The sequence below is a fragment of the Mustela lutreola genome, chromosome 5, assembly GCF_030435805.1.
Source record: "Mustela lutreola isolate mMusLut2 chromosome 5, mMusLut2.pri, whole genome shotgun sequence".
In the NCBI taxonomy this organism is placed as follows: domain Eukaryota; kingdom Metazoa; phylum Chordata; class Mammalia; order Carnivora; family Mustelidae; genus Mustela; species Mustela lutreola.
Genome location: NC_081294.1, coordinates 25,036,202 through 25,050,605, shown reverse-complemented (window position 1 = coordinate 25,050,605; position 14,404 = coordinate 25,036,202). Strand labels below are relative to the sequence as shown.

The window sequence follows — 14,404 nt, the reverse complement described above, 5'->3', positions numbered from 1 at the left end:
GAGCACAAGGCGCTGAGGAAAGCCCAAGAGCTTTCCCTGTCGCGGTCCAGCTTTCTGAGGTTTGCTTTTTAATTTCCTCGATTTCCTGTTCCGGAGGCGCGGGTGGCGCTATGGTCTTGGCGGCTGCAGGATAAGCCTGGCTTTGCTTTGACGGCAACCTCGCGGCCCGAGGGCCTTTTGTAGGTAAAAAGGGGCAACTTGTGGGTGTTGGAAAAGGGAGCCTTTCCGAGTGTCCGGTTTAAACAGGGCTGGAGTCCGGGGCTGGGGCGACAGGCGCCTTTAAGTTAAGGTCGGGCAGCCCCTCTAAAGATCTGCAGCTAAGAGCAAAAAAGCGACCCTAGGCCCGAATCCCGCAGACAAATAGAACTAAAAAATGCGGCCTTTCATTCATTTGTGGAGCGCTTGCGGTGGTCCAGGCCTGGGGCCGCCCGAGTCTCGGAGCGGAGGGAGACCGTGAGCCCAGCGCTTGCCTCGTGGGGCTCCCAGTCTGGCGGGAGATGCAAACAGGGAAACGCAGTTACGGATCAGCTGGACGAAGGTGACTGGCTTGGGGATGCAAGTGGGGGAAAGGGTGTTCTTAATATCGTAGGCACGCTTTGCAACTCTTTTCAACATAGACTGATGTTCCTGGATGTGTTAACTATGCGAAACAGCTCCCTCGGCTTCCCTCCTTCCATACAGCAAGCTAGGAGTAGACAGACGCAGAAAATAAGTATTTTCGCAGTTGCAGTGAATTCCTTGACTTTTGGCTTTGAATTAAAGTTTGCATCCGTAGCACAGTCTGACTGTGCCTTCAGTATATCAGTTTCATAATCAGTGTTTTCAGGTATTCTCTCTATAGAAACATCCCTGGGGATCTAATCCTGAAAGTTCAACTATTGCACACTGTTACAAGTGGCGGTGATCCTGTTTCCCGCCTCTAGGTTCAACACACTCCTTTGCGTTCCCTAGATCCCGTGCATACCTCTTTTCTCTTTTTTCTTGGTTATTGCCTTATTTATTTATTTATTTTTGAAGATATGTTGTGTTTTTTTGTTTTTTGTTTTCTTTTTTTTTTTTTTTTAAGTGGATTCATTTCTTGAGTCTTGCAGGCTGTGTGTCCTACTCAACATTGAGTCCACAGGGCCTGCCACATGTGTGGGCTCATTGAATATCCCATGAATCTGAAAAGGCCTACTCTTTGGTTTTGGTAATGCAGATATGTCATGGGTATATGTGAAAGGGAAATGTACAATAGCAACATAGAAACCTATGCCATTGGTGAGATAGTAAACATTTGTTGACCACCTACTATGTGCAGGATGTTCTGCCAGGGGCTGTGAAGGATACAGAAATGACTATGAATCAACCCATGTCCTCAAGGAGCTAATACTCTAGTGGAGGAGGAGTTAGAAATGTGCACACATGACTATAATATGAGACAGCTTCTGGTAAGTGATGTAAAAGAAGTAAGTAAGTCTAGAGGGAATGGGATTACTTTCTAAAGGGCACTAGGAAAGTCTTCACAAAAGACGTGGCAACTTATGTAGGTAGGTGAAATGCAGTGGACAGATTCATAGAGCAGGGGATTTTAGAAGAGTGGGAGCGAAGAGCAAGCTGGGTGATAGTACTTGGTATGTTAGGCAACTGGGAAGATCTGGGGTGATAGGCACTTCATAGGGAACGTGATGGAGGATAAGCCTGGAAGAAGTTGGGTCCAGGTTATAGAAGGCCTTAAATGCTAAGTAAGCGTTAGATTCTGTTGGCCATGAGCCGTGAGTAGCCTATGGTGGCAAGATCAACTATGTAGGTCTGAGGTTTATCATGAAGGCCTTAGACTGATAATAATCATAAATCAGATATTATTTGATGCCAACTAGTTACTAGGCACACTGAATGATACAGCTAGATAATTTGACATTACTTTTTTGAACCTTTTAAAAATCTACCTTAAGCCTAGTGGTAAAACTTTTAGTTAGATAGACTTTAGGAAGGTGCTTCTACATTAAAATTTTTTGCATTTAATATTTATTTGAGTTTTTAAAATATTTACTGAAGCTTAAGCATTTGGAAAGTCATGCACAGTCACAGCATTTTTCCATGGAAAGCTGAGGATGAAATCAAGGATAACTTGTGTTTACAAATTATAGTTATATTTGAATTTGACCGCTAGTTTCATTGTGATAAAGACATCTTAACAGTTAGTTGTAAACATTAATTTGGGGGATATACTCTTAATATTGTTGGTATGCTTATTGCGTTGTGAGAATGTAAAATCAGCATTAAGATAATTGCAGGCATTAGCAGTTTGGGTAACATTTTTATGTCTCTTTTATTCTTCTTGACCTCTAGTGCTTATGTTCTCTGTGGAAGATGTGACATATCCAGACAGTACGTCATGATGCAAGGCAATACGTGGTGAGTGGTGTGACTGTAATGGTGGGGGTTTTGTGACAGCAGAGAGAAGAGCAAACACTGGCACTGGAGCCTAGGGTGTGGGAGGGATTTTGATATGTGTGGAGCGGAGGAAATGTGTTCATGTGGGCCATGTTCATGGCTAGGAACATGCCAGAGCCCTACCCTGATGGAGCTTATAGTTCTGAGGGGCAGCCAGATGTGAAAGGTGGAATGAGGTAACTAGTTGGTGAATTGTGATTTACTATAGAACCTGCCAAGAAGCAGCGCAGAGTGTGATAGGGGGAACCTGACGAAGGCCTGGTGGGTGGCAATAGTGATTGTACAAAGGCCAGCAAGGGTGTTATTATTGTAGCCAGGGAAGAAATGATGGTGTGAAGTGGATGAAATCAGGAAATATTTATATGAAGAGAAGTGACGGAGATTTAAAGTAAATTTTTGGCTAAAGGGGCTAAGGGAAGAAAAGTTACCAGATAATTCCCTCGTGTATGATTTGAGGACCAATAAACGCTATTATATTGAGATAGGAAACACTAAAAGAGGAGCCAGTGGTATTGTCTTAGAGGGGAGGGTTATTAATTCCTTGTAGGACCTGTTGTGTTGTATTTATGGAGTCTCTGCTGAGTGGAGGAAGGTGAAGACGAAGATGCTGGTGCAGATGTAGACATGGAGAGAATGTGGGGTGTGTGGGTGGGATGATGTGGCAAGGTTCAGATTTTTGGGGAGCCTGAGCACAGACAGAACAGCAAATAATTTAACAGAATTTAACATTCTGAAGGATACATACAGAAGCCAGGGACTGAGACCGGGGAAAAAGAGTTTATTGGCTGTGAGGAGTTTGAGGTATTACAGAGAACGCAGCGTCAGATGGGTGGACTAATCCAGTGGCTGAAGGGGTCTCTTGGTTGCTCGGGAAGGTGCTCAGGCGTTTCTGAAACCCTGTTGATGGTGAGTGTTCGGTTCTTTTTCCTTTTTCTCTTTTTCTTATCTCCCTCAAAGTCATAGAATGTCGTTCCACCCAGGACGAGGGTGTCCCCGAGGGCGAGGAGGACATGGAGCCAGACCCTCAGCCCCAGCCTTCAGGCCCCAAAATCTGAGACTGCTTCACCCTCAGCAGCCTCCTGTGCAATATCAATACGAACCCCCAAGTGCCCCTTCTACCACGTTCTCAAACTCTCCAGCCCCCAATTTTCTGCCTCCACGACCAGACTTTGTCCCCTTCCCTCCTCCCATGCCTCCATCAGGCCAAGGGCCTCTTCCCCCCTGCCCTATACGGCCCCCTTTCCCAAACCACCAGATGAGGCCCCCCTTCCCCGTGCCTCCCTGTTTTCCTCCTATGCCGCCACCAGTGCCCTGTCCTAATAACCCGCCAGTCCCTGGAGCACCTCCTGGACAAGGCACTTTCCCCTTCATGATGCCCCCTCCTTCCATGCCCCACCCCCCACCCCCTCCAGTCATGCCACAGCAGGTCAATTATCAGTACCCTCCAGGATACTCACACCATAATTTCCCACCTCCCAATTTTAATAGCTTCCAGAACAACCCCAGTTCTTTCCCGCCCAGTGCTAATAATAGCAGTAGTCCTCATTTTAGACACCTCCCTCCGTACCCACTCCCAAAGGCTCCCAGTGAGAGAAGGTCCCCAGAAAGGCTCAAGCACTATGAGGATCACAGGCACCGGGATCACAGTCACGGGCGAGGCGAGAGGCACCGGTCCCTGGATCGGCGGGAACGAGGCCGAAGTCCTGACAGGAGAAGACAAGACAGCCGCTGCAGATCAGATTACGACCGAGGGAGAACGCCTTCCCGTCACCGGAGCTATGAGCGGAGCAGGTAAAGCCCGTGTGTTCTTAGTGAACCGCAGAGGTCCATTTGGCTTTCTCAGAAAACCAAACCAAAATGGTCCAGCAGTGCATTTTTGATTTATAAAGGGAAGAAAGCATGTTTGGGATTGTTTTGAAGAGGAAGAGACAACTGACAAAGTAGTTGATGTCAGAGAAGCCACTTTTGGAAAGCATTTCAAAAGTATCATTGTAGATTCATTGCCATGGGTGTAAGCTGATTACTCTGCATAATACAGCTGACATTTTAATATGATCTATGAAGGTTCACATACTGCTTTTTCGTGTTTTTTTTTTGCATTATCATATTTATTTTTGTTCAGTATGATCACTGTATCAGGTTAAAGCACCTGAGTTCTTTTGGAACTGATCTGTGTATGGTATTAGGAATTGAATTAGTTAAGCTGAACTTGCTTTCTGGCTTTTAGGATAAGTGGAAGTTTATTGTACATAGTTGCCTTCTTGCTCTATTTCCTTGTAAAATGCAATAACGTTGGTTACAAAGTTTTCAAAATAGTTTTTAATTTTATTTTTTTGCATTGAAATGTATTCATACTGAGAAAAGTTGTATTTGAAAAATACTGTTTCATTCCAGATCACATTCATTTTTTTCAAGAGACCAAATATTTGTACCAGATATATGTAAGAAAGTAAGGTTTCCAGCAGGCATTTCTAAACTGGGACTCATAGATGGGTTTATAGAAATGCTGTGAAGTTATATGCCGATTTTTATGTGTCTGCGTTTTTCTGTAAGTAAAGTGGTACCTTACAGCAGAGTCTCAAGACTTTTCTCCAAAAGTCCAAGAACCAGTGGTTTAGATGGAAAAATAAAACTATGTAGATAACAATTGTACCAAATAATTTGTACCTTCAGTGAATCTTGACATTGTTGAAGCTTTCCATTTGTCGAGCTAGCTGTGGTACTTCTTTTGTCCCCTGTGATGTGTTTACCTTCATTGTCCTATGGAACTTCTGTGCTGAAAGGGTTTGAGCTCCCCAACCCAGATCACTTCACCATGTGGGCTTGTGGAGAGCTGGTCTTGGCTCCTGTGGAATCAGTTCACTTCTCAGTTTCTACATTTTTCTCATGGCTGTTGATTTTCAAGGTAATGACTGAACATTTTGCCAATTAATGGTAATAGTCATTCTCAGTCCTGAAAAGAGTGACTAGTGCTTAGAAGGTTTGGAAGGAAAATGTGTTATTTCCTCTTCCTGATGCCCAGTGGAAGGTAGAAGGGAACTTATTTCTTGCAGAGATAACTGATTTCTGGTGGGTCAGACCTGGCTGAGAGTTGATAGACTCTAAAAAATCTTTTCAGTGTGAATGACTGTTTCTAGTCAGTTTTGTCCTTTTCTGGTGGACTAATTGGCAGAGGTCTATGATAGTTTATTTTATAATTTTATGGTAAAAATCTCAACTGGAAAGTGCTAATAGTTTTCTTTAGACTTTGAAATGATTGTTAATAATACTGTTTCTGGGGAAACACTTTGCTGTGGACTTCAACATTCTAGAAGGGCACTCCTTGCACGCCCCCCCCCCCCCCCCCCCATTTTGGGCTGCTGCAGTTAGAGGAATTTTTAGGACTGCTGTAAAAATCCTAAATTCTGGAATCAGGCTTAAACTTGGAGCTATGTGTTTATTTAAAGAACCTTATGTCCTGTCACCTGAGGATCTCTACTGGTAAGTGAAATCAAGTGCCACGAATCTGCATTATCCCAAACCACAGCTCTTTTACATAGTAAAGACCTGCTTAGGCAGTTAGCTCATCTTTCTACATGGCCTTTATTTCTGTTGGAATTGCTTTGTAATGCACTTAGGTGTCTGCCTTGGAGCTGCCTTAGCATCAGGGCCACATTGTAGTCAGCTCCCTTTGAGGTCTTAGAGTGTCAGTTGTCTGTCTTATATAGAATGTTTCTGTGAAAAAAAAAAAGGGGGCACAGGATGTCCTAGTATAACTTCTAGAAGTATATTGGAGAAAACCAAAACGTCACAAATTTGTGCATTAGATCGTGTTAATTTTATGTAAATTCTGTGGTCTGTCATCTGGTGACTTCTCTGCTTGCTTCTTAGGGTCAGTCTGTCCTTTTTCAGATCCCATCTTCCTTCTTTTTCGCCTCTAAAATATGGTTAAATACTAATTACCAGATTGTTTCAGGATAAACTATTTCCAAAGGAAGTTTGTGAAGAAGTGGGTGTGTGTATTTGTTACCAGGAAAGATCGAGGTTAGTCTGGGGAATGGGAAAAGAAACAGCCACAGATGCATTGTACTAAGCATGCTGTTCTGCAGTGTTGGTGGGGTCAGTGCAGTGGTTTCCCAGAACTGAGTGGGGCTAACACACAATAATCCCCATAGCTGTCCTGGTGAGTACAATGTGTGGCCACTGGAGAGCTAGTATTATGTACTAAGGAATATCTGGATGCTTGCAGACAATGAAGAGTTGTTGGAAAAGTAACCCAAACATTGTTTTTCTTGCTTTACATGGGTTCATTATATAGTCTTACTAATGTGCTTTATATTTACATTGGTCTCCTTAGTTTATATCCACTCCAACGTAGCAATCATTGTCAGAAGTGTCGTTCTCAAATGAAAAATTCTGTTGCCTAGATGTTAAAATACAAACAAAAAATTAGGGATGTCCTTTCAGTTGAGTGTTTACTTGGGAATATAGGCAATCATTCTTTTCGGCCACCATGCCATTACACATTGCATTTTATTTGTCATGTGGTACCACTCACTACTTGGGATTTTACGGCTTAAAAGTAAGCTGTAATTTTATTTATTAATTTTTTTAAAGGAATCTCTACACCCCATGTGGGGCTCAAACCCCAGGAGCGGGAGTTTCATGTTCTACTGACTGAGCCAGCCAGGGACCTCAGTAAACTAATTTTAGAAGTGTATGAGATAAAGAATGTGGAATCCCAAGCTCAGGCTACTTTATTTTGGATAGCCGGTGTATACCTGAGGCTTATACACATGTCAGAGGGAATCTTTCTTGAGGAGAGATGATCTTTAAGTGAAAAAACAATTTCTGCTTTAATATCTACACAGTCGATCATTTTTGTAAGCTTTGCTTTTCAGTATATTTACATTTCTTCTATTTGGCAATAGGTTGGGGGATGTTTTTGAGTTCAGACCTATTTGTAGTCTTCTTGCTGGACCCTGGCTACTATGACTTTTTTTTTCTTTTTCTTTTTTTTTTTTTTCATTCTAAGATTGGGTGGTTATTTCCCTTAGATTTAGTTCTGATTTAAACTCTCTATATAGAGTTCCAAGTTTTATTCCAGATCCTCATTGCACTTATTAAATAGACTCAGAAGTTATTATTGTTATCATTATTAAATTCCCATTTTACATCGAAAGGTTTTAAAATCCCTCATTCTATTTTATGTTGCATAAACCCAGTGTCTCCATATAGAGTTGTTTCCAGATGAAAACAGCATATTAAGGTGAAGTGACTTATAGTCTCATGGCTAGGTATCAGGGATACCTAGAACTGTATAACTCAGGCCTCTAACCTGTAAGAGTTTAGAACTCTTCAATTGTGGAACTTTATCTTAATTTTCCCAATAAGAGTTTTAATTTACATTTATTTGATGGATGAAATTGAGAGTTTTCTTGAAATGACTAGGTAGTAGAATCCTTGAAACTTTTCCCTGTAGGTTAAACAACTGAGGATTGGTTGGTTGGACCATCTGGAGAGAAGATTATCATAAATCCCTTTGCTGCTTAGCATCAAGTATGACTTCTTTCTTTAAAGAAAACAACAAAAAATGTCCAAGTTAACTTCTGTAAAGTGAAAAGCGCCTTAATCCTTTAATAAATATGAATAAACATGTCCCATAGAGAATAGTGCCTGAAAATTTTGTGAGGTCCATTTATTTAGAAGGTGAATTTAGTGAAAAGAGATGGTGTTTTTGAGTCTTTCTGTTGAAAACAGCTCTGTGTCTTAATTCCTTTAAGAGAGCGGGAACGGGAGAGACACAGGCACCGGGACAGCCGAAGATCACCATCTCTGGAAAGGTCCTACAAAAAAGAGTATAAGAGATCTGGAAGGTAAGCAAGGAGTTGACACTGAAAGAAGTCCTAGATCTCCTTGAATTAGGTTTTGTGCTTATACATAACATCATCAAATCTTCAAAGTAGCCTAAGAGTCTATCCAAAATGCCCTGTGAAAAGCTAAATCAGCTAGTAACTTAAATACCTTTACTTTCAAGATGTATTGAAGACGTACAAGAAAAAATCTTGATAGATTTCCAAAAAATCAGAAATTTTACAGGTCACCTTTTCTGGCCTCAATTGCTATAAAACTATATACACATTAATAATTTAAGGTGTAAAAAAAGGAAACTTGGGAATTCATAATTATGCTCTTAAATTTACTTGTTTCAGAAAAAAATAAAACAAAACAAAACTCCAGTCACATTTTATTTAGAAGAACAACACTGAGATTGTTGTAAACCAAAATCTATAGGGTGTAACCAGTTCTATATCAAGAGGTAAAATTTGTGGACCTATAATCAAGAACAGCACTCTGGAGTCTGATAGATTAGGGGTCAGTTATTCTCCCAATTTTGGTATTAGGCAGAATTATCTAACCATTTGAAGCCTCAGTGTCTCTGTCTAAAATAAGAACAGTTACACTTGCTTTATTGAGTGGCTAGTAGTCATTGAGATAATACATGTAAAAACACTTAGAACTGGGTCCAGAGTTAGTACCAAATAAATGATAACTATGTATGTATATATTTTATATGTAGGATTATATGTAATATATATAAATATGTTTATATAATTATCATCTGATTACTTGGCTCTACATATTGGTAGAGTATAAGAAATGCAGAAAAAGGGATTTAAAAATAAAAAAATTAATGAAATAGCAAACAGAACTATAGCACTATAACAATATTTGGAAGTAAATGCAAGACTTCTTTGAAAGGTCATATGATTTATAAAGTGGCAAATCAGGAAAAGAAAAACGACATTCCAGTAGGTAGAAGAAAGAAAGGATCATAAGAATGAAGAGGATTTAGGGTGCCAGGTTGGCTCAGTTGGTTACGAGACTATCTTTGGCTCAGGCCCCGATCCCAGGGTCCTAGGATCGAGCCTCACATTGGGCTCCTTACTCATTGGGGAGCCTGCTTCTCCCTTTCCCTCTACTGCTACTCTGTCTGCTTGTTCTCTCTCTGTGTCAAATAAATAAATAAATAAATTTTAAAAAATGAAGGGGATTTAAAAATTCTCATATGTTGGTTTAAGTACAGATGCTATATTTACAAAATTTAAAAACTTGGTTGTGATGCATTGATTTCAATGAAAGCAGATACTACAAATCACTTAAGCAAAAAGTATATTAGGCTAGTAACTGGAAAAAATTGACAAAGTTGTATATATACCATGTCCAAAAAAGTTCTAGACCATTCTAGAACATTGATGAAGATGGAAGGTGAGCTCAGCTCATGGTGTGATGCCCAAAAAACCGACCTGGCAAACTGTTAGTAACCTAATGGAAAGAAAACTACAAAACCATCTTTCTTATGAATATGGATATGAAAATACTGATTAGTATATTAGCCAGTTGTTTTTAGTAGCATGCTAAATAATAGTTTACTCCAAGATTCCATGGGTAAATTGGTTAGTATTAGGAGATCTATAACTAATTCTTTTTTTTTTTTTTTTTTTTTTAAGATTTTAAAAATTATTTGACAGAGACAGCAAGAGAGAGAACACAAGCAGGGGGAGTGGGAGAGGAAGAAGCAGGCTTCTGGCTGAGGAGGGAGGCCAATGCAGGGCTCTATGCCAGGACCCTGCGATCATGACCTGAGCTGAAGGCAGATGCTTAACGACTGAGCCACCCAGGCACCCCTATAATTAATTCTCTGTGTCAAAATCTGTAGAGTTATCTCAGTTCCTATTTATTTGGTATTTAAAATAGAACCAGCATCCTCTTATAAATAGAAGACTTGGTAAACTAGGTATATAAACAGACTTCTCTAACATGATGGAGAATATCATCTTATGATGAAGCTGATTGACACCATCTAAGAAGAGCCAGATTTAGTGTTTAAACCTTTCAGTCCTTTCCATACAAGTTAGGAAAAAGATGCAGTTCCATTGCCTATCACTGTCACCTAATAAGAAGTGAACAAAAAACATTGCAATCATGTGTGTCCCAGGTATTGATTGGTGTGAGTGATACCAGTCATTCACAAGAGTCCCCATGAGAAATACTTTTGATAGAGCAATTACACGTTGCTCTGGTAACACAATAGTGTGAGCTCAGTCTCGGGAAGTCATAGAAAAATCCAAATTTTACCTCTTTTTACAGTTGATACTTGAAGTGTTATAGGAATGCATTAGGGAAAGGGATGGAAGAGGGAGAAAAAAGCACATGTGTGAAGGTTGCAGTGTAACCAAGTGCTCTGAGAAGGTCAAGCCTGGATGTTGGGAAATGAGTTTACATGGCTTTTGTAGTAATTCGTACAAGCGATTGTGCCTAGATCAGTGCAGTGAAGTGGTAATGGGGAATGGTAGAGGCAACTGAGTAGTACTATCTCAGTATTGACTGAGATAGGGTCAGTAGGATAACTGATGGTGAGGGCAGAGTCAGCAGCCATCACTTGAGATCTCCTGCTCCCCATGGTGGGTGGTGAGCACTAGGAAGGATGCAAGATGAGTATAGTTTGGGCATGTGGAGTTTGAGAATCTGTGAGCCAACCAAGTGGAATTATGTGGTAGTTAATTGGATACATAGGTGTAAAGTTAAGTATAAGTAAGTTAACTTACATAGGTGTAAGTTAAGTATTTCCTAGGTGGAAATACTAAATGGCAGGGATTAGATGAGAGTTACAAGGAAGAGTTTGTTCAGAGTAAGGCCCTTTGGAGGAGATGCTAAGGACAGGGGAGAAAAGAAGCCAGATATGAAGGACCTCAAACCATTGAGGGCCCATTAGAGGTTGGTGATTATTAATGTAGAGTGCTGGAAATCTCTTTGGTCTAGTGGTTTCTTCTCCAATGCTCAGTAGCTTGTGGAGAAGGCAGAGGCTTGGATTCTATGAGTTTCAATTAATGCAGAGGATGAGAAATTAAAATCAGAGATGTAAATACTGTAAAGGAGGAAAACTTACAGTTTGTAGTATAGCTTGTTGTGAAGAAACAAGTTCAAGTTTGGATTTGAATTTTGGAGTGCCTGAGACACTTAACCTAAACCTAAACTATTTTGCTCCTGTTTTGAAATGACCCTCTCAAAGTGTTAAAAAAAATATTAATTGATATTCACAACAGACAACTCTGACCATCCATCATTCAAGACACCTGCCTCAAGAGGAGTGGAGTGAGGATAGTTTTGTCCCTGTTTCTTGGCATAAACATTTGGTGGGATTTTAGTACATGTCAAAATGTCTGTGTGAAACAACTGTATTAGCATTTAACTATCACTTAATAGCTTTGTGATATTGGGCAAGTGATGCAGTTCATAATTCTGTTTCCTCTGCAGGAGATGTTCATATCTGCCTCATAGGATTCTTCTAAGGATTAAATGTGTCAGTAAATTGCTTAGCAGAGTGTTAGGCTTGCAGTGAGCACTAAAATAAACACACAAACTAACCAACCCATACTAGTGGAAGCTAAGAGTTGGCCATTTTTAGCTAATGGTATTAGCAGGAAAAATCAAGAGGCTCAGCTAAGAAACAGTGAGAATTAATTCACTGAAGTTGATAATTATAAAAGAAATATACCAAAATTAATATGCTTCCTAAATACTGGAAACATCTAAGAAAATGTAGTGGCGAAAAAATGTAGGTTCGCTCTAGAAAATAAACTAAATTTAAATATCTTAATAAGCTTAAAAAATACATAGATCAGTGTGAAGAAAGCTAGAAATGTAGCTAACGACAAGATGGTGTAAATGCATGGAGGCATTCCATATTCCCACAGTGGAAGTGGAGGCAGTGTTGTGAAAAATACCAGTTTTCTTCAAATAATCCATGATTTTAATGTAACTTCGGTTGAACTACTAGTTTTAAAACTTTACAATGACTCCAGTTCTTCTTTGGAATAGAAGTTAGAATAATGAAGAAGAATAATTATTCTGGGATACTTAGTTTAGTGGAATCAAAATGTTCAATACACAGAATAATTTAAACGATTTCATGTGGGTATAAAATACCCCAAGTATTGAGCAACATTCAAATAACATGAAAATTTACATTTATCGTAAAATTATTTCAAGTCAGAGGAGAACTGATGGGACAATTGATAAACCATATGGAGGAAAAAAAGGAAATTAGATTTCTGTCTTCTATTTTGGAGAGGTAGAATAAAAAAGTTTAATGTTAAGAAGTAACTGAAGGAAATAAAGAATATTTATTTAACTTTGGGATGGGAAAGTATTCCAAACATTACACTAAGGCAGGCAGCATAAGCAAAAAATTCTCCAGACTTGGGTGTGTAAGTTATATGTAGCTATGACAGAATTAAAAGGAAGACAGAAAACTGAAAGAGGTTGCATTCCATTGACAGAGGGCAGTTATCTTAATCAAAAACCTTTTTCAATGAATAAAGAAGACTATATTTCTAATTTTAACAATACTGGCATAGCATATGATTGGGATGTTCATAAAGAAAGTGAACATGAAACATTATTTCAGTAGTGATAAAAAAAATTGGAAGGTAAATAAGATACTTTCATCAGAATGGCAGAGATTTAAAAAAATCATATTGACAGGATGTGTGGAAATGGGAACTCACATGTGGTTTTGATTGTAGTATAAACTGGTATACTACCTATCTAGAGGAAAGCCTTAAGAAATAGTATACATTCTTTGTGTGGAATATTTTGACAGGTGTACAAAGGACACAAGTGTGATTCACAGTAGCATTTATGATGGCAAAAAAAAAAAAGGTAACAGTCTAAATGACTCTGATTAAATTTGTTAAATTATGGTCACATATATACATAAAAGAACAGTATGTGCCTATTATAAAACTGGTTCAGGTATGGATGCATTGAAATAGAAGGGTATTCCTGATTTTCTTTTGAGTGAGAAAGCAGGCTATAGAGTTCCTTTTTTTGTTGTTAAACTGTGTGTGTCTTTATATATAGTCCTGTATCTATATGTTTTACCATATTTGTGAAATGTAGTGAGTGGTTATCTCGGAGTGGTTTTATGGGTGAGTTATTTTATTTTTGTTAATACTTTAGTAGCTTTCTACAGTGGATGTAAATATACATTGTATGGTAACTTCTGGTAACAAAATTAATGATGTACATTGTAACATTTAGAAGTTAAGTCAGTAAATAATCAAGGTATGTAATCTTTCTAATCATCCACCCATTCTCCCCTCCACCCTCACACACTCCTGTCATAAAATCAGAAGTTAGTGGTAGAGTTGATGTGAGTAGTGAATCCATGACTTTGATCCGATTGTAAGCTTTCTTGGATGATAGTGACTTTGCTAGTTGTGGCTGCAAAGGATGCCCTCAGAGCACTGATACAGCAGTTACTGTCCATGGCTGCATTCTCAGGGTCTGTGTGGTTGCATTTAAATTTTTGGATCTTACGTTAAAATCTGTCCTGCAGGTTTTTCTCTCTAAACATATCCATAGGATGGGCCTTTGCATATTTCAAGCAGAAATTCAAGGATATTGAGCTGCTTTTATACTTTTTAATTGAGTTAATATTAATCTGTGCATGGATCAGAATTAGAGTGGTGGTTCACTAATGAGTAACCCAAGTGTGGGCTTCCAGAGAGGTGGTTGGGGAGGATAAAACAGGTTCACCCTTGCTTGATGGTCCTCAGGCTCAGTTTATTGGCTGAGCTAAAACCATGTGTTGTGCAGCCTTTCTTCTTTCTTGGCAAAGCAAGCTGTGGAAGACTCAAAACGAGTATTCTCGTTGCTGAGATTGTCTGTATGTGGAGATTTTCCAATATTTCCGAAATATCCTTCTCTTCTAGGAGTTACGGTTTGCCGGTTGTCCCTGAACCTGCTGGATGCACACCAGAATTACCTGGGGAGATTATTAAAAATACAGATTCTTGGGCCCCACCCCCGGAGACTGTGAATCAGTAAGTAGATCTGGGGTAGGGCCTGGGAATTTGTATTTTTAAACAACTAACTTCAGGTGATTCTGATGCCATCAGACTAGTGTTCAGGAATCACTGGT

The 14,404-nt window shown here is 39.5% G+C and overlaps 1 protein-coding gene across 6 annotated transcripts in view; it reads left to right on the top strand.

The window, feature by feature from the left end:
* The first annotated feature begins 25 nt into the window (after positions 1-25).
* Positions 26-14,404, top strand: part of DROSHA (drosha ribonuclease III) — a 117,401-nt gene continuing 103,022 nt past the window's right edge. For 2 of the 6 annotated variants that reach the window (XM_059173712.1, XM_059173710.1), the window contains exons 1-6: positions 26-183; positions 1,301-1,430; positions 2,332-2,397; positions 3,394-4,227; positions 8,199-8,291; positions 14,196-14,306. In XM_059173712.1, the coding sequence (XP_059029695.1) occupies positions 2,378-2,397; positions 3,394-4,227; positions 8,199-8,291; positions 14,196-14,306 (1,058 nt within the window). In that variant the 5' untranslated portion in view covers positions 26-183; positions 1,301-1,430; positions 2,332-2,377. The remainder of the gene's footprint in view (positions 184-1,300; positions 1,431-2,331; positions 2,398-3,393; positions 4,228-8,198; positions 8,292-14,195; positions 14,307-14,404) is intronic. The other 4 variants (XM_059173711.1, XM_059173713.1, XM_059173714.1 and 1 more) reach the window with 4 other exon arrangements.